Raw genomic sequence first — 21,273 nt, forward strand, 5'->3', positions numbered from 1 at the left:
TTCGATAGAACTAACAATTTTGACATTTGAATTCATCGCACAGGTTTCCCTTCAATGTGAAAAGCACCCAAAGAATGAGGTCCATCGCAGCGCGTCTCTCACAGCGGTATACCTACTGTCAGGTTGAAACTTCGGCGCGGTAAGAGGCATGAACGGCTGCGTGGTGACGAAGTCAAAGGAAGGCATTTATGCGATATCCGATTAAAGTTTTACTTTTTGTAAGGTTCCCCCTCCCATTCGGCGGTGCGTCCTCGCAGTTTATGACTTTTAGCGAGGCGTGTGGAGCTGGTAAAGGGGTTACGCGCAGAGGGGCCCATATATAAAGCGACACTCTTATGTGTTTCGTTTTTGAGGTAGCACTCACTGAAAACGAGTGTCTGTCTCGCGACCATGTCGCATATAGAGGCCGAGGATTAAGAGGCCAAGGTGTACAATTATTCGCGAAGTAACTTTTTCCGATCGGAAAAGCTTTGAAATCACTTTTACGACCGAAGACACTTTATTGGTAGAGCACTGAATACGTCAGAAAGGCGGATGTTTTACTGGGGAAACTAGAAACCGACCGTAATATAACACGCGTTTCGGTTCAACGGATTCAACAAGCGTGTGCTTTTAGGTAAAACAGTCAGGGACATAAAAGACCACTTTTTTATTAATAAGGTTTTGGTTCGTTCCGGGTGTTCTAATTAATAGATGAATTTAATATATTAGATTTTTTTTTCAATTCATGTTCACCCAGTATTAGTATAAAAAAAATGTTAGGTTTGTTGAAATTATAGCCATTTTTTAGTAAAAGCACCATGAAAGCAATCAAATAAACGTGTTATTTTAAAATGAATTACACTGAATAATTAGGGTGCAATAGCACTAAGGAAACATTAACTTTGTGAGCACATCATCCTAGGCGCTAGACCATGCCACTAGGTGGATTTAAACTGGTTTTTTACACTGTGACGCGACTTCTGTATTATGAAGCTGTTTTATAGAGCAGTCTGTGCGAATACAAATGAGTAGCATGTATTTTTTTTTTTTTGTACACGGAACTTCATTGACCACATTTGATCGAGTTTCATTGAAACACGAATTCGCTGGTAAGCCACTTTTCAAACTTTTAGCTAAACAGACAGATGGAAACCGCAAAGTGAAGTCTTTTTTTTTCGCTTGCGATATTTGCTTACAGTTTACCAGTTCTGTGTTTACTTTGAAACCATAAACAAACATTGCCATTTGGCCTCCGGTTTTTTATAGAATTATGAACAGCCTGTGTTAGAGGTAAGAGAAATGATAACAAAGTTTCATTCTCAGATGCGTATTGTGGTCTAAGATTGTATGAAATTTAGTAAAAAAATATTAAAACAATACAAACTTAAGATTTTTTGCTAATTTTGCAGGCCCGAGTTGCTTTAAATTACTTAGAATGCGTGAACTCTGCATTTTTTCCAGTATAGAAATAAAAAAAATCCGTCGTCGTATTTTTGAATCGGATTCTAATAAAAATTTACATTATTATAGACAAGTGGAATATTAGCAAGAGTACAAGAGTAGTATAAACATGATATTTGGTGAATATTTTAGAAAAGTATGCGATTCGCCGTAAGTCGGTTCGATTTGAAACTTGTAACGTTTGAAATATCATGTCATTAAAGCTCACAGAAAATATTGATACAGACAAGATGAGTGTTAATATTTTGAATTTAGTTTGGACAAACAATAAGACGCATCTTAACATTGAGTTATCTAATGTAAATAGATTGTAAATCGCCGATCAAATTATACTGTTGGAGCAACGAGACGTGACTTGGCAAGTAATAGTCAAATGTCATATGCGATAAGAACCTGCGGTTTCATTGATCGTGACCTTGACAAGTAATATTACATAATTAGAAAGCATTGGTTCCCTACGAGAACGGTTTTCAATCGCTAGTGAACTGAAATGAAAGAAGAGTTCACTGGACAATTTCATGATTTTATTACGAAAATAAGAAATTTTTTTTTTAGTTGTTAAAACACCTTCAAGTAAATTTTGTTGATCTTCTACAAGGCAATACAAAGAACAGCCAATGCAAATTTTAAAACGATTATTATTAATTTGTTGATGTCTTTATTAAAAAAGCTTTCAGCTGGTTCATCTCGTTACTTAGTATCCACAAAACTGTAACATGACATTCTTTATCCAATAAGTAGAAATGGATTTCTCTTCACGGCAAGTATACTGAAGTGATAATATTTTTTTTGTTTCGAAAATTGCCTTTAAGTAAAAATTACTTCTTCTGTTCTGAACGTTTTTGTGTGAGAACGAATTGAATGATTAAACTGTTTATAAAATAAATTATTACCCATAGCTTTGATTTTTTTCACCATTTACATCTGATCCTGATTTTTGTGCAAATTCTAATCCATTCAGCATAAGAAATAGCGATAAAGTTTTGATATTTGATATCGTACAGGAAGTACTTTGGTGAGTTTGCAAATAATTTCGTGTTACATTCGCAATGCATTCTGTAACCAAATTTACAGAAAAAGAGTATTTGTATATTTTGATATTTTTTTATACTTTCAATAAAGATCTTTAGTTATTATTTCATTGTTAGTAGCGAAGTTCTATGGTAAATTCAAAATTGGGTTAATCCTCTATGAATTTGCTAAACCAAATTTGTATTGCGCTTTATTATTTAAAATGTCTCAAAAACGATCTTTGCGTCAAATGTTACACTTTTCGAAACAGGTTGTGCCTCGAACCACAAACTGGAAAAAATGAAACATTATAGCTTCTTAGCCATTTCTGTGAATTTTGGTGCACCTAGCAGAGAAAGAAATGCATCAAAAAGCCTCATAGTAATTTCTCACCGGGTTCGTCGCTTCTACGTCTGGTTAAAGGAAAGCCTCATTCAAGTCTCTAAAGACTTCGATTTGAATAGTCGTTTTAAAGATTCAATTTATATACGTAGTTTAGAAAATTTCTGTGAAATGTACGATCGGTAATTGCTCCTCTGCGATGAATCTGAGCTAGTAAAGAAATTTCTATTAAGGAGGGACCCTACTCTGGAAGGGTAAAAAATAATGAATTTTAGTGATTTTTTTCGGTTGTTTAGAGTAAAGTGAGGTGTTTGGGTATTGTGGTTATTGATTGAGGTATATTTGAAAATGTATCTTTTAGTCTTGGACTATATTTAAGGGGGGGGTAGGGTTTTAAGGGTTCAAAAAAAGTGCTTTTTTATTGCATATTATGAAAGTATAGTAACTCAAGAATGTTGTCTGTTGATGATTCTATGTGAGTAAAATAAAAAATAAATCGCTACGAAAAACTATAAACGTGTTTTTCTCAAATCGATGTTTTTTGAGTCGGTGCACTCTGTATCTCAAAATCTATTCAACGGATCGTTTTCAAATTTTTTACAGTATTTCGTTACATAATTTATGAGGTAACCCTGTTGAGATTTTTTCGTTTTTGATTTTATTTTTTTTATTATTAACAACAATAGTCATGAATTTAGGCCAAAAATCGGTATTTTCACTTTCAAGTCTTGTAAAAAGTTCAGAAATTAAAAAAAAATGGAAAAACTCGACAGAGATACCTAGAGGGACATAAAAATTAAAGGAAAAACTTTGGTTATTTCATTTCAGATGATCCAGTGCTGAGGTATGACGTGCACCGCAAAAAGTATTTTTTCTGAGGCGCCTGCGAAGAATGGCTACCATTCGGTCAATTTTCAATATATTTTTTTTTTTATTCTCGCTTATTTTCCGTCGGTCTATTTCCGCCACTGTTGTGGCCAATTACCGACGCCCAGGGAGGCGACTCCACACCCAGGTCCCTAACTCACGACCCGTTTGTTAACGGACCGGCGCCAACGGCTTTACTTCCTCATGCGATGGAAGGCGTGATCCCAGAGATTTTTCGCCTCAGAAAATCTCCCGGTGTCGGCTAGGATTGAATCTAGACCAGTTGGGTTGGTTGTGAGTGGATCACGTCACCTCCCAACCATCGACACCCATGTCGGCGGTGGGATTCGAACCCAGGCGTCGAGCGTGGTTGGCGGAGTCGTTACCAACCACACTAGGCCCCCGCTCTAATTTTCAATATTTTTCAACCAATATTTTACAGAATATAGTTATAGCTGTTGACAGCGTTTTTCACGAAACCGTGTTTTTCAACTGATGGTACGTGCTTCTCAGCATCTACTGAACCGATTTGACCGAAATTTTTTCCAGCATGTAGAAATGGATTATTTAACTTGTTACATAGTTATTTTCAAAACCTGAATTTTTCAATGTTTCATAAATTTTAAAATAGTGATTTTTCTTGAAAAAAAAATTTTTTGATAAAATGGCCGCCATTTCGACATGCTGTAGAGAATTTTCACCAAATCGGTTCAGTAGATGCTGAGAAAAACGTATCACCAGTTGAAAAACATGGTTTCGAGAGAACTGCTGTTAACAGCTTAACACTCACTATACAGGTCGGACTCGATTATCCGGAACATCAAAAAAAAAGTTCATTCCGGATAATCAAGTTTTCCGGATAATCGAATCACAGAAAAAAAAAATAAAACTTGCGATTAACGAACATAGAAGAAATATTTACTTCTTTTAATCTGTTTGTATGATGCAGTGGCGTAACAAGAAATTATTTTTGGGGCGAAAAGGGGTGATTTCTTGAGAAGCATAAAAAAATAAATTAAACGTTGACTATTTTCACTTATTTCGAACATGTCCCAAACATGACGGAATTGACATGAATGATAACAAACATGCCAGAAGAGATGGTAAAGGTAAAATTTCAGATAAAAAATTGTAAACGAACACCGAAAAAATAAAATTCCGGATAATCGAATTCCGGATGATCGAGTCTCCGAATAATCGAGTCCGACCTGTATTTGTATCCAGGTCATGCAAAATACATTTACAAATATACCCTAATCGATAGCCAAAATACCCGAACACATCACTATACTTGAAACTTCCGAAAGAAAAATACTATCAATTTATTAATTTGGGACCTTTCAGAGTAGGGTCCCCCCTTAATGTATCGTCTTTAATTGAGAACAATTCAGTAGCTTTTGCTGCAAATAGATCGATAACGGGACCAGCTGAGCATATAAAGTCGATTAAGGAAAAGAGAGAAGAAATTGTAACAATCGTTGCAGTCGGAGATGGAGTTTACCTTTGCATCTCCACGACTGTGACGGAAAGCCAAAAAGGTTTGCGTTATTATATCACCATGGTAAGGTGATGAATTTTTGATACATTTAATTCTTTTTTATACGCTGGCTTACTCTTACTGAATAACTTCTTTTAACCGTGTCTCGTTTCCCCTCAAGGATAGGCAGTTACAATTTCCTGGAGAGGTATTATGTGAGTCACTATGTTTTTTTTTTCTTTGGAATTCAGCGTGAAGGGAACGTCAAAGTGGGATTAGGAAAGAGTCTGAGAATAAACTCATGCTCGTACAGTTCTCCTAACATTGAATGGCCTGATGCTACTAAGATTCGATCAAGATTCATAGATACAAATCAAGATTCAAGCTTACAGAGTCCGCTTGTCAAAGCCGCCTCTGTAACCTTGAGGCTACGCAGTTCCCATATGTTATCAGAGTTACAAAGTCTGATTGCGAAAAAGTGTTTTAAACGCTGATTCAATTATTGTTATATTTCACGAACGACATAATTAGTAGATCATCAATTTGGCTGATTCTGAAATCCATGTGGAAAACATTTCACTTTAATTTTTTCATAATATCTGGTGAGTTTCTTCGAGAAAAAATAAGGAGCATAGTTGATTCCACCTCTGAAACATAATTAACATAAGGAAAACATAAAAGTCTGGTAAAATCAGTTTGAATTATTAGAGAATTTGATTTTGGAAATTTACCAGAGTGTTTGGTGCTTGGTGTTGTTTTCTGTTTCGTTTGCTATGGGTTATAAAACTATTGCAAGACACTTCGACAATGGTTTAGGTCTAAACTTATTGGAGCTGTGCTTATTTGGTGTTTTAAGATGTAAATATAATGCCGCTGAGCCATAACTACAATCTGAAATCAGTCCATCTAGCGCTGTAGAGAAGACTAGACTTGAAAAAACCAGTGATGGAAATTAGACGAATATGACGCCAAAAACCAGTGATGGAAATTAGACGAATATGACGCAATCGTCGTTTTATTTCGAACTACACAACTCATGAACTGTTCAGGTTACGCCAAAAACCTGAATCCTCTCAATCATTGCCGAAGAAGTCTCTCCCGAGCCGAGACTCGACCCCGACGAAGAAGTTACTCTAAAAATATAGAGCGTCTCACGAGAACGAAGAGAGGAGTGGCACTTTCACCAAAACTTAGAGCAACTATTCCCCTTGAAACATATTCTAAGTTTTCCCAAACCTGGCGTGGCAGTGCTGAGAACTACGATTTAAAAAAAAAGTTCCGTTGTTCCAATGTCGACAATGGTACGTATGGTTGTATATAATATTCGGTATCACATCCTAAGGTACACAGCCGCTCCTAAAGACTGGAACGCGCAAAAATTGGTCGACTTAAAATTGGTGTATTTCTGTTAAAAATGCATTAAAAAAACCATGAAATGTTGCATTTGAGAGTTGAGTGTGTATACAATGGTTGCTAAAATGAGTTTTCACCGGTTGCTCTCCAGTTTTCAAAACGGCGTCCAAGCGAGAGGAACAGCGTGTCAAAATTTTGCACGCGCAGCAAGAGAATCCGACGTTCTCGCACGCCAGATTGGCAAAATTGCTGGATTTGGCCAAATCGACCAAAACATATATTTCAAAAGTGTTCAGGGAGCGTCTGTCGACCATCAGGAAGCCTGGAAGCGGCGGCTATCGTAATTAGGACGTAGCAGCTACGATGAAGAAGGTGGAAGCGAATTATAGGCGGAATCCTAACCTCTCCATCAGGTACGTCACTGGCAAGCTCATTGTCTCTCATATTAATGTGCAGCGGGCCAAGAAACGAGCCGGGTTGTCGACGTTTAAGGCGGTGAAGGTGGCGAACCCAGATAACGATCAAAACACCTCGGCAAAGCGGTGGTCCGGAAAACTGTAATCTGCTAACAAAGTTCGACCGTGGGTGACGGAACTTATGTGAAGGTTGATTTCGAGCAGCTTCCAGGACAGAAATTTTATACCGTATCAGGAAAAGGGAAGGTGGCCTGAATTTTCAAAACCATCAAATTATCGAAATTCCCGAAAAAACACTTCGTCTGGCAGGCCATATGCACGTGTAGTCTAAAAAGCGGCATTTCCATCACTACGAAACCTTCAATCAAAAGATCTACGTCCAGGAAAGCCTGGAAAAGCGGCTGCTACCATTCCTAGAGCAACATAACACGCCTGTGCTGTTCTGGTCGGACTAGGCAAGCTGCCACTCTGGGAAAAATGCGATCGAGTGGCACGAATCGATCAACGTGGTTGTGGTTCCCTACGACCACAACCCTCTTGACAGCCCAGATTTCCGCCCTTTCGAACAGTATTGAGAATTGGACCACTGTACAAAATTTAATGAGAGGGGTTGAGCGGAAGACACGGCAGTTTGGATTTGGCAAACCAAAATAATAAACGTACATTTTTTTCTTTAAAAATGTGAGTTGAACTACCAAAATAAACATAGGAAGTTTTTTGTATTATGAGTTTTGACTGAAAGAAACGATTTTTTTGTCGACCAATTTTTGCGCGTTCCAGGCTTTAGTACGAAGGCTGCCGATAAGGTGCCGAGCAGTCTATATTTTACTCTTTACGTTTATTCTTCCTACAGCTTTTTATAACAGCCGTCACACGATATTAGTCATAGGCAAATAAATTAAGGAGAATGTGGATTTGGGCTGTTGCTGAAACGCGCTGTTTGTGTACTGCTGATACTGACACGAACGTTTTGCTGTAGATTTTGTTATACTCTTAAACTAGTGTCTAATAACCATGCTTTGTTTAAAAAGGTGGAACAAGCATTTTTGCCTTTCTCCTAGAAAGGTATAGCAATCACTGGAAAACCCAAAGGTATAAAAGTGGTCCCGATGGTCGAATGTCATATACCACTCGACCCCTTTCGACGAACTGAGCATTTTCTGTATGTATGTATGTATGTTAGGGTGGGACAAAAAATAAATGTTAGCTCCCATGCACCTTTCGTGTTCCTTATGGGTCCCATAACAACTGTGTAACTTTTCAGATCGATCGGTGAAACGCCCGATTTGCGCCCGATTTTTAAAGTTTCTATACGATTTTATATGGGAAAATTCACTTTTTCAAAACTTATTCCCTAGAAATTCGCAGTTAGGTCCTAAAAATATATCGATACATTATATTTGTAGGAAATTTTCCTGGAAAAAACTCTTCTGAAGACCGTAAGGCGCTACGATGCTTGTTTGATACTCTCCGATTGGGCTGAAATTTTCTGCGTTTGTTTGTCTATTCAAGGTAGGAAGTTTTGCAAAATTTCATTTTTTCTTCATTGAGGTTAAGTGAGGTAAAACGGCCCTTGAAAATGAGATGTCCAAAAACGTCCAAAATTTAAAAAGTGCAATAGCTCCTGCTAGACTTGATGGATTTTTCTAAAAATTTGTGATATTATTCTACACTAAAAGTACTTCAAAATGCATGGTCACAACACATGGCAAAGAAGTAAATTGACGAAAAAAAATAATTTCGCGTGGAATTAATTTTCAAAGTGTGATTTTTGCTCATAGTATCTTTGGGGAAGCCTCGAAGATAAATTTAAGTGATATCATTTCTCATCACATGGTTGAATTTGCAACAGCAGCATGCTGCAGCAGTATTGCTAGTAAAATTCAATGGTAAGCCGTCCGTCAGACATTCAATCAGTTTGGGGTGAATAGCTGTTTCTACAAGCATCGTAGCGCCTTACGGTCTTCAGAAGAGTTTTTCCCAGGAAAATTTCCTACAAATATCATGTATCGATATATTTTTAGGACCCAACTGGGAATTTATAGAGAATAAGTTTTGAAAAAGTGAATTATCCCATATAAAATCGTATGGAAACTTTAAAAATCGGGCGCATATCGGGCGTTTCACCGATCGATTTGAAAAATTACACAGTTGTTATAGGATCCATAAGGAACACGAAAGGTGCATGGGAGCGAAAAAATAACTCCATCGCTTTTTTCCCATATAACCGTGTCCCAGTCTAATTTATGTGTGTATGTGTGTATGTGTGTATGTGTGTGTGTGTGTGTATGTACAACTTTTTTTCCTCACTCACTTTTCTCAGAGATGGCTGGACCGATTTTCATAAAATTAATTGCAAATGAAAGGTATAGTTGCGTCATAAGTTGCTATTGAATTTCATTGTAATCGGATTTTTAGTTTAGAGGTTATGTATCAAAATGTAAATATCACGAAACATCAATATCTCAGAAACCACACAACCGATTTCAATAAAACTGATTTCAAATGATTGGGCTGTCTCCAGAACCGCTTTTATTAAAATCAGTGTCATATGGAAGGTCTTATTGCCCCATAAGACCTTTATGATTTTTTTTAGCAAACGGATTATTACTTTGCCTGTTATGTTTAAAAATCTGAAATCCAGCTATGCAAAGAAACATATTCCGAAGACTACTTGGACTCACTCACTTTTCTCAGAGATGGTTGACCCGATTTCAACAGAATCAGTATCAAATAAAAGGTCTAGCTGCCTCATAATACCCTATTAAATTTTGCTGTAATCGGACTGTAACTTCGTCTGCAATGTATCGAGAAGTGAAAATCACGAAACTTCATTATCTTAGAAACTACAAAACCGATTTGAACAATATTGATATCAGCTGAACGGGCTAGTTGAGGGTTAACTGATGAATTATGATTGAGTTATGATTGGCTGCCCTATATGTTACCTTTTCATTTGATTCTAATCAAACTTAAGCAACCGTTATGTTTTAATTTGTAAAACAACGAAAGTCTATTATCTCAAGTATTACACGACTTATTTGAACATAGCTAGTATCATACAAACGAGTCATCTCTCCAACTTACAAATAACAAACTACATAAAAATTTGATATACTGTTCAAAAGTTTTGGAAAGAAAGGAAAATCAAAGACTATTCAACACTATACCTGCTTTGATCAATATATATGGCCTCAATATAATTTAAATGTGGTATCGTACTATCTGAACGTTTCCGGTATCGCTCGTGAATAAATTGTTCGAAATTAGGAGTCATTTCTTTTATTTCGCTATTTCTTAAGCACTAACATTACGTCTAATTTCATATTTTTTACTTCAATTACAACATCAATATTTTAAAACCCAAAAAGTGAATATACATTTATTGGATTTAAGCATTCATGTAAATCTATTTTTACAAATAAAAGTTTGAATGAGAAAGGCTGGGTCTGACCGCTAGGTGGATTAATTTAGGTTTTTTTTTAAATGTGTTTCATGTACTCCGTACTTCATATTATTGGTAATATCATTATTGCTAGTTAGCGAAATGCTTATCATTTATATGCGATCTTCCTTCCCTCCTGCTAACTGAACTATTATATGTTTCTCTGTCCAGTTTTTTAATTTTTTTTATTTATCCGAAAGTCTTCGGAGGTACAGTAAAATTTAGCATGAATGTGATTTGCTCTTTATTGTTCTGCTTATGGCCGTCACAAAATTATATACAACAACAATAGTTACAACCTCTATCTACTTTATCAACTTTTACTCTTGGTATAACCAACTCAGCCGAATGGTTATCTGTAGTAAGAGCTGTTTTTGTGAGAATGTGTTCTACTAGGCGAATTGATGCTCTACAAATCTTATCTTCAATAAACATCTACGTGCCATCAAGAAGTATAAGATTGTGGTACATCTGCTTTGGGATGAAATTTTAGTGTACTGAGAACCAAACGAACCTGTAAAAGATATTCAAAGCTATGATCCAATTGTCGAATAATAATAGTATGTTTAAAGCCATCTACACAAAGCCATTGCTTAGGCTAAAAGTAAAGCAAACAGCGAAACACTCATTTAAACCTGAATAGGTAAATAATTTTTCTGGGGTCTTTAGATCTGTTCAACTTGTCACAGAACCCAAATATTGTTTCAAGGGAATCTCCTCATCGTTAGCTTCAAATATGATGATTTTTCTTAGATTTTACGTTAAATGATAGTTACGTATGTTAATTAGCTTACTACGAAAGTAATTTCAGGCCATTCCAACTGATTCCAAAGAATGATACTGGCCTAACAACTATGAATAGATTAGGTAGTTGAGCAAGATCGCGCCAAATCACCGATGGTCGAATATCGACCATTTTTGATTTGAATGAAACTTTGCACACGTATTTGGCTCAGCAAACTGAGCATTTTCCACAGCTGGAGCGATTACATTCTAAAAGGGCGTATGCCTTTTGGCATAGGTTTTATTCGAAGCATTGTAGCCCAGAAACCGTTGGTTGTATAGAAAAACTGTCTGAGAATGAGTTGTAGGGAATTAAAAATGCCAAATAAAAAAAATATACACTGTACAAAAAAAATTTTTTTTACCAAAAAAATTGAAAATAAACATCAAATTTCTTAAACTTTTAAAAAAAAGTCCAGGATGGGGAAATGAAAAATATTTTTTTTATGGTAGATTAATTTTTTTATAAAAAATTTAATTCAAACATTTTTCAAAATATTTGTAATCTGATGATTTTAAAAGGTGCAGAGAGTCATTTTGAATCAAAAAGCCCTTGGTAGTAAACATTCTAAACGCATTGGTTTTCGAGTTATTTTAAATTTAAGCTCGATAAATTAATTATATTTTGGAAAATACACGTTTTTCTTAATTTGTCCATGGTTCTCCAGCAAAAACCTTACGTTCATTGGAATGCTTGATCAAAAATATACAATTCATTCACGGTTTCTGGGCTACAATGCTTCGAATAAAACCTATGCCAAAAGGCATACGCCCTTTTAGCATGTAACTCATGGGTGTAAAAAATCTCTGCACCTGTGAAAAATGCTCAGTTTGCTAAGCCAAATACGTGTTGAAAGTTTCATTCAAATAAAAAATCATCGAATAAATTTTCGCGTATTTCCAGGCGATTTGAAATGATTCTGCACAGTTTATCATACACGCAAACTATTTTTTTGATTAGATATATATTTGCAACAAATCGTACTGTAAAAAAATTTAAATTCAATCTCAACCCTCTAGTTCCCAAACTAATTTTTAGACGGACTTCGAAAAAAATCACTATGAAGCTTTATAACATTTTTTTATTGAAGCTTTTTAGCGGTTCAACTGAAGACCGTTTAAAAACGGCACTGGGCACTTGAGGGTTAAGCTGATTCTACTGGCAAATCCTTAAATATTCAAACGTTTTTCGGAAGCCTTCTCAAAATTTTTCCTATTATTCCATCGCTTTTCCCTCAACTCTTTTTTCAAGCCGACAAGCCTCTTGTTCCCATAATCGAATCGATTCTTGCTCCCATAATCATATCAATTCAAGTATTCATGTCTTCTGTTTTCAAACCTAGATAAGTATCAGTATCATAATCTTTCTGTACAACAATATCATAAATATATTCCATTTCATTGTCCTTTGCTGAATCACTGTGAACAAAAATTTCATAAGATGGATCATATTCTAAAAAGAAGCGATTATACGTTTAAAGGAATGTTTAGAAGTACTAGTGTTGGTGTTCGTAGGTTTCCCAGAATATTCGAAATTAAAAGTGATAAAAACTTTTTCCGTCAATTGTAATCTTAATCTGTATTAACATACAAAGATATCATCCACATATCACATCAAGTGATCTGATAAAACATATTTTTTCTCATAGTTCATTTGCCAAATGTGTCATAGAAGCTCACATGGAAAAGGTGAAGGTGGCTTTCCCATGGGTGCGTCACTCGTTTGGTTGTAAAAACTTTCTTGAAATGTAGAAAAGTTATCTTCAAAAAAATGTTCTGTGTTTCTAACGTAGCGATTCATTTCCTTAGCAAATTCACGTACTCTTGGGGAACCTTTTTGACCAAAGACGGATTGGCACTTGTTGAACGATTTATTTAAAATGTTCCACCACATTGACAATAGGTTTGACTTACTATCAACTATATAGCCCATTAATAATATTATCCAACATTGGTTCATCATAATCTAGTTTGTTCATAATATGCACTAGTTATGTGACTTTTGTCAGCAATTGAATAAGGAACCGGTTTCTAAGGTAATTTTTTGATCATCTGCCTATCAACATTATACACACGGAATTACTAGAAAGGTTGAACGCACCTTCTTGTCCCAGTTTAAATGTCAATTACAGCCTGTTCAAAACTGGGCGCAGGAAATAGAGAAAATTGAGACCTTTATTTAAAAAAAATGTGATTGCTGAAATTTTTCAAATACTTTATGTTAACTGTTATTTTAAGGTGTTGTATCATGATCGGAACAGTCCAAAAATGTACCATGATCGGAAATATACTGTATAATGTAAATCTATTTCAAATATTTACCGGTATCATCAAACAACTTCTTCTGCGTCCATTGGACTTGTGACAAAAATAATTTCATTTTCCGTGCTGAACATATATTTCAAAAATTCTTTGTGACTCGAAACTAATAATTTCCGACCGCGATAAATCATTCGGAACAGGCAGACCCTGACTATAAAAATAATTAGCCACCACGATGTACGATGCGCAACGACAGCGGACTTATATCACCAAGCTTTTTATCTCCCAACAACCCAACAGCCGTAGTTGTTCATGACACAGAATTCCATAACTAAAGTAAATAGATTTGTCTTATCAGGTGTCAACGAGCTTTCCTAAGTGGGTGACAACAAGTAACTATTTGCATGTTCAGCTACTCAGGTCCCAACGAAAAAAAAATCGATCGACGAAAAAAAGACCCGATCTCCGACCGCGCTGGGAAAGAACGAACGAACGATCAGTTTCACTTTCCGTGGTTGGGCCGTGCGCAGGTGTATGCGTAGTCTCCAATCCCAGGTTTCGCGTGGAACCATAGGGCAGGATGCAATCCCAGCGCGGACAAGAGCAACCGAAGCGAGCTGCTGAGCGCGAGGTGAAGATCAGGTAACAAGTTTCGATATGGTGTCGGAATATGTTTCACGGGAGTAAAACTATGATCAACCTGATGCTGTTTTTTCCCTCCCAGTCTCTCGCGTGCTTCATATGTGCGTGTCGGCCGCGGATTGCGTAACAACACAAGCATGCGCCTTAAATGGTAGTTGTTTTAGGTCATCATGTCACACGCCGCCGTTCGCGGCGAACCAACACCGCAAAATAGGCGAGAGAGAGAAGAAGAAGAAAAAGAAGGAAAAAAACATCACAACATAGCACGGTATACCGCGTGTGTTTTGGTCCAATGTTGTATATTGTAAGTATATATGAATATATGCTCAATAAACCCACATGCACTCTCTGTCTCTTCACGCGGCGGTTCGCAGTTCGCCGCCTGTGGAGCATTCGATCTTGGTGCGCTCCCAAAAAAAAAACCATCACTCGAGCGCAACAGATACGGGCCCCCTTAGAATGCCGAAGCTAAACACAAAAACCCAAGTGTAAGCAAAATTTAAAACTTACCACAGATTGTTGCAAAATACTGATTCCTAATGCCTTTGGATAACATTTGAAATTTGAGCACGTCGCTTCCTTAACTATTGATTCACGCACTTGGCAGTGCTCGACGCTGAAAAACCGGCAGCCGGAGACGACACTGGCAAAACGGAGCGGCTAAAGCTCGGATTGATTGGCACACGAAATTGGTTTTTCCCCAAAACCAGTTTAGTAATAATGTCTCACGAAAAAACCACCCTTCAAAATTTGAGCAAAACTCGCGATTTCACTTTCACTCGCGTCCGTATTCGTCCAAAGCCGCTGAACAACTGTGAAGAGCGCTCGGAGCATGACCATCGACAGTTTATGGATGGATTCGTAAAACCTACTCCTCCTTCTCCTCCTTCTGCTCTTACGACTGCTGCGGCGCTGCTATTTCTCTTCGCCGGAGCCTTGTGTGTAGAAGAGTGTATAGTATCAACTCCAAGTGCCTTTTTTCCTACCTTCTTCCCTTACTTCCCACCAACAGACTTGCTAAACAAAACGACAGTCACTACGTACGTTCCTCGGCGCGGTTGTTCCTAGTTTGGATTTATTTTTGTTTATTTTTTCGATAACGAACACGAGGCGATCAAGACCACCAAACATCTCGCGGCGTAGTCGTCGTGGTCGTTGTCGTTGTCGTCATCACCATCATCATCTTCAACGCATTTGTGTTGTGTTGGGAATGCAGATTCTTGTCTCTGGTGCAGTGTGCAACTGATAATAACAATAAACGGACACCAACCGATGCACACACAGCAGGTACCCTATGCATATACACTGGTGCAGATGCAGTTGCAGCGCTGTATATTGCACGTACATAAACAAATTCTATTCACCAGGACCGGCAAATAATATCCCGGCGCGACGACGGCAAAGCTCCCATTGTTCGAGGTCGTAAATTTACAGCATGACTGCGATTCACGCACCAGTTCATCTGTGCGAACGAACGAAACTAAATGAGAAGGACGCCCGGCGACAGAGATGCACCACACTTTATTTATTGTTCGTTTCACGAGTTCACCGGGGTGGACGTGCCTTCGTTCAGCATCCTTGGATCTAGCGGCTTATCAATGCTTACAGATGCAGTCGCAGTTGCAGTGCCAACAGAAAGAAACGGGTATAAATAATATGATGCTTGAATCATCACTGGGAACTGTTTGGGAAGTTGTTTTGCAAAAACAAACAACAACAAAAATAACATACAAAGTCCTTTCTGAAGGTTTGCACCTTATGCACATTGAAGTCTCCGATTGAAGGCGATAATTGCAATCAATCAGTTCAATGAAAACTAGTGGACAGGTGTTAGTATTACTACTTCATGGTTATCTGTCAAACGGCTTGTTTTTCCAAGACATAATGAATTCGATAATTCCAAGACATTGGCATTAAAACCCCGTTCATGGGTGGTAGCATGTAATGCATTCCAAGATGTCACATTTTTGTAACACTTTCCACAGCATGCTACTAAATTAACACGTGTCCCACGTCAAGAAAACGGAAAAAGTAAGCTGAAATGCGAATGTTGAAAGGTTGAGTTGGTGTCGAGTAATAAAAAAGTAAAATTTGGAATAACAATTTTGTCGAAGTAAAATATTGAAAAGGTATAATGTAGTAATTTGATGTTGATTTTTTGATGTTTTCAAAAACAGTTTCTCGCTAGGATGTGGATTTTTGTCTGGATTCACATTTATTCACTTATTAACAATAAAAAACAAGAAAAAATGACGAAGAACCTAACGATTAAATCAGAAAATGTGAAAAAATATCAAATTTAAGAAGATTTTCAAAAAATAGATTTGAAGATGATTTGCGGTGTATATAAAAACACCTTAAAACGCTCTTTTTGAAATTTGTACACATTTTTTCACATCTTGATACGAAGTGCACGGAATAAGGAGCTGCACTGAATTAGGGCGCCTCACGGTAGTTAAGCACAGACTTGTTATTCTCCTCCATATGCCAGAGTAAATATTCACCGTTCACTTCTCGTCCAGCATGAGTGTTGCGTGTGGCAATTTTTTCACCACACTTTTTCCTTCTGCTTTGAGCTGTGTCTCTGCTGCTCGCAGAAAAATTAATACAATTGCTGCTTACGCCACAGCTGAGCGAATCAAGAGTGGTGAATCACTCTAGTTAGAATACACAGAGGTACATCGCGGCGTGCACTGCTGAGTAGAGGTGGCGGCTTCCATGCAGTGACGAATCAGAGCGATTTCGCACACTGAGGTGAACTAGTTCTTTTTAACCGCTCACTCGCTCTTTCCGTTTTTCATCAAGCAGATTGCCTGCGAGCTGATCGAAAGAACTTGTTCACCGGAAGAATTAGTTTTTTTGAGAGCGATCAAAAGATTTCGTTCTTTAAATCTAACTTTTCTGATCAGCTGACGAGCGGATTGTCTTGCATCTACATAAATTCAGAAGAACTGTGGACTAGTTCTTTCGCTCTTTTCGTTTCACTTTTGCATGTATAATTCGTGGGCCTTTGTGTTTGTGGGTGAACTATGGCAAGTTAATTTTTGCTTGCTCTCGCTGGTTATGCATAGCAAACAGTCAGTGGCAGCTGGTTGCTGGGAGTTCTATGGCAATTGCATGCATAGCTTTGCGCTCGGGAGGAAAAGTGTAAAGCTTTCACAAACTTCTCTCTTGCGGTGTCTGATCAACGAAATTAGCTATCAGCTTATTGACTGAAGTAAGAGGTGAGTTACCGCTCTTTTAAAAAGAGCGATAGATCAGTCAATCACTTTGTAGAACCTGCTCATTATATTGATTCGCGAGTAGGTTGCCCACTTCTACTACTGAAATGAATTCGACAGCATTCAAAAAGCAAACGTGCGTGACGAGCGATTTTTTTAAGTTTCGAGATTCAAAGTAAACAACGCAATCTACTTTCCTACCTAAATGTTCCTCTCAATAGATATATACTTGAAGGTCATTCAGTAAAAACAATGCAGTGTGCTATGTTTTGTAGTTATTGGGCGTGATGCCCTTTCGTGTCAGACCAGTTCATCTCCAGAGAGAGATTTCAGATTCTACCGCGGTACTGCATGCTCCTCAGATAAACACGATTCGCTATTCTCTTCAAGAAAGTGAGTCACTTTGCCAACTGGTGCACACTGGAAAAATGAACCCAAATACCCACTAATTAGAAGTCGCTGGGTTGGCAACCTGCAATTTGGCATTTCTTATGTAAAATTGGTCAATAAATCGATTGGTGATATTTTCATTTGTTCAGGATATGGGAATTGGACTATATTTCCAAAAAATACTCTTTACGTTCCATTTTTGCTTTCCATTCGAGATCCTTTGTGATTGGGGGTGAACTGTGGCAGGTTAATCTTTGCTTGCTTTCGCAGCCGCCGATGGATGGGTGGTAATTGCACGCGTAGCTTTGCGCTCGTTAAGAAAAGTGCAAAGCTTTCACGTAGCTTTAGCATACGGTGTCTGATTAGCGAAATCAGCCACCAGCTTTTTGTCAGAAGTAAGGAATGAGTTTTTACTCTATGACAAAGAGCGGTAGATCATTCGCTCATTTTGAAGAACCAGCTCTTTAGATCATTTCGCGAGTTGATTATCCATCTCTACTGCTGAGATTAATTCGATAGCACTCGAAGAGCAAACATGCGTGACGGGTTTTATTTGTTTTATTTTTTTAGTTTCGAGATGCAGGCAAACAACGCAATCTACTGTCTTACCTAGATGCTCCTCTCATTTGACATATGCTTAAAAGACACACTGTGAAAACACTGCAGTGAGCTCTGTTGTATATTTATTGAGCGTAATGTTTTAAAAGCTCACACCAATTTGATATCTATCTTGAAAGATATTTCAGATTCCACTGCGGTGTTTTCTTGCATGATACTCAGATACATACGATTCGCTGTTCTCTTCATGCAAGTGCGTCACTTTACTCACCAGTGAGAAAGCAGTTGTTTTCGCAGTGAAAGATATTCTCCTGCACGCTAGTGATGCTTTAAGGAGAAATGTGGTGCCAGCCAAAAAGTTGGAAAAACATGAGGTTGAAAAGGACAAATAAAAATAGAAAGGTTAAATGACAAAAAGGTAAAACAATAAAAAAGGGGAAAGTTGAACTGATAAAAAATTAAAAAAGGCGAAAAATTACTTAAGCTAAAACGTGTGACAGAAAAAAAGTTTAGTTAGCAGTGAATTGAAAAAGTTAAAACTTACAATTTTTTCAACAGAGCAATTCTCGCTGGAACCGTCGGTCTTTAAAATTTTTGTATCTTAATGATTGAAAGTAGTGAAAATGAGAAAACCACAGAAGATTTTCCAAATTTCACTTTGGTTAGTTCATATTGATGGATCCCTCGGGCACGAAGTTAACCACTTGGTTTTTAGGAATTTTGAGCAATTCATGATCGTTATATTGATTTATTTCTCTCGAATTTGTCACTGAACCCCCTACAAACAGCACGTTGTTTTAAAAAGGGATGATGGAGCTTTCATATGAAGTAGTTAAAATTGGCCGCTATCTTGGATCTCGCCGCCATCTTGGATCAGAAAAACGTGTTTCGCAAGTTCGCAACCAGCGATTTTGAAAAATTATACAGAGTATAAATTCGAAATAAAAATGCAAAAAGCTGATCATGATCGGAACAGGGTAAACATGAGCGTAACTTGATGTCCCGGGTTTTGTGATGACATAAATCGAACTTGTGGATAATCTCCTGCGCAGAGAGTCTATTATTGATAAAAAATATTTTTAGCATCGGTATAGTGTTTTCAGCGGTTTGTTAGATCGGTATAGTGTTTTCAGCAAAGATGTAGATAATAATTTTATCCTTCCAAAAAAGTATACATGGCAAAAAAAACCTTTTTCAAAATAGGTAATCACTTTTTAATTTTTATAGTATAGACAGTAATGTGTAGTTTTTGTGAAAAAAATGTCGGATCAATAAAAAATAGATATTTTAGGTATTCAATTTATAATGATTTCTTTAACTTTTTCTTGAGAAGATTTTTTTCTCATATTGTATATTTCTTACGGAACGACAAAAATGCTATCTTCAACTTTGCTGAAGGCAAATTTTTTTAATTTAAAATATTTTTTATTTTAAATTCTTAAAATTTTTGTTTCTCATTTTACCATCACAAAATACTGACAGATTGAAGTGAACATTGCTGTTTTTAATGCGCAAAAAATGAGTTTTTCAGAAAGGTAAAGTACCTGAGATTTTTATTATTTTATGAAAATTGGTATTATAGAATGACCTCCCTACCAAAAAAAGCAACTGCATAAAGTTTCAGCAATATCGGAAATGACATGTAAACAAAAAAATTTCTTTTATTTACGTCCATGGGATTGCAAAATGAAGCACTGAAGTCTCAGAAGTAAGGTGTTCCTGTTATGATTCAATGCTGTTCTAATCATTATACAAAAGTGTTTCTACATGTAATTTAAATATTATAGCGGCATTTTACAAAAAAATACTTCAATCCTTCAAAACCTGATTCCATTATCACTGCTTGCAAACAAGACATTGGTTAGGGAAAATTGAGCTAGAAAATGGATAATTTCTTAAATTCTTTTCTTCTGATAGTAATACTTGAACAATTTTAATGAAGCGTTCTGAATAGCATCAATAGAACTTGATGTTTTTGCTGTATGTTTGATTTATGTTTTTTATTTTGTTAGTAGAGTAATTTCGCATATAAAAATTGTTCCAATCATTTCTTTTTATGGGTTCGATTGTATTAGTTGACCTGCTAAGCCTCTATCGTAAAAATCGCAATCCTTTTCAAAAAATGCGTTAGGGAAATGGCCATAACTCCACTAATAATTGGTATTTTTTAAAAGCAAACGCTTTTTTGTTATTGAAAAATTGTACTATTAGAAAAATAATAACTTCAATGTTGTAAAAAAAATGGTACAAACTAAAAAATTTAAAACTTTTCTCATTTCTATCGAGCACAAAGGTATGTAAGCCCTTAAGTAGTTCAAACAAAATTATTGATTTCTTCGTTTCTAATAAAAGGCACAGTACATGCAAAGCATTGCACTAGCGCGCGGTCAGACAAACTAGAAATGAAATTAGAAACCACTAAGTTTTACGTATGCGACACGCAATGGTCGTTCATCACAGGCAGTGACAGTGTCGTTGGCTTAGTGTATAGCAGTAACAACGTACGTGCTTAAATATTTATGTGCTAAACATAGTCTCTCTGCCAGTCTGCAGTTTGCTGTCAACTCTACTGACGGCTAACACGCAGTGCCTCTAGCTCCGATGCCAACACACCGACAAGTTTTGGGATTGTCACATTCGTAATTGATGATAAAAAGTTAGCGATTCTCCGGCGAAACCCGTCAAACAACTAATTTGTATAATTTATTCGTGCGCTCTATTGAATTGAAAGCATCTCTCTGATATGTGTTGACACTAAATGGTGAACGCACATCACCAAATACACTGCCGAACACGTGTGCGTCCTTCTCAAGAGCACTGGTGATAAGCACTCAGGATGTAATTTTGACTTCCGGATTGAAAAACCACAAAATTTATGCACCAATCCTATCACCTATATAGTAGTAACAACAATTTTCAATTTCATTTTTCTTCAGCCACACGAGCCATCTTTTTGTTTAATGTGATTCGTCTGGCCCTCCCAGTAGAGGTACACTGGGGTCTTTTTTTACGCGAGTTATATTTATGCGTTTTTAAACGCGATTTTTTACAATATCGCGGATT

The 21,273-nt window shown here is 36.9% G+C and overlaps 1 protein-coding gene and 1 long non-coding RNA gene across 6 annotated transcripts in view; one reads left to right on the forward strand and one right to left on the reverse strand.

Annotated features, from left to right (window-relative positions):
- The window catches only part of LOC129730381 (facilitated trehalose transporter Tret1-like), an 81,092-nt gene that overhangs the window by 58,419 nt on the left and 1,400 nt on the right, over positions 1-21,273 (reverse strand). For 2 of the 5 annotated variants that reach the window (XM_055689670.1, XM_055689669.1), the window contains exon 2: positions 14,552-15,503. In XM_055689670.1, coding sequence (XP_055545645.1) covers positions 14,552-14,597 — 46 coding nt within the window. In that variant the 5' untranslated portion in view covers positions 14,598-15,503. Of the gene's footprint in view, positions 1-14,551; positions 15,643-21,273 lie in introns of all 5 variants that reach the window. The other 3 variants (XM_055689672.1, XM_055689671.1, XM_055689668.1) reach the window with 3 other exon arrangements.
- LOC129730388 (uncharacterized) lies at positions 1,200-4,789 on the forward strand. The gene is made up of 3 exons (XR_008728848.1): positions 1,200-1,272; positions 3,625-3,640; positions 3,792-4,789. It is a non-coding gene; the product is annotated as an uncharacterized LOC129730388 (long non-coding RNA).

This window comes from Wyeomyia smithii, chromosome 3 (assembly GCF_029784165.1).
Source record: "Wyeomyia smithii strain HCP4-BCI-WySm-NY-G18 chromosome 3, ASM2978416v1, whole genome shotgun sequence".
Classification (NCBI taxonomy): domain Eukaryota; kingdom Metazoa; phylum Arthropoda; class Insecta; order Diptera; family Culicidae; genus Wyeomyia; species Wyeomyia smithii.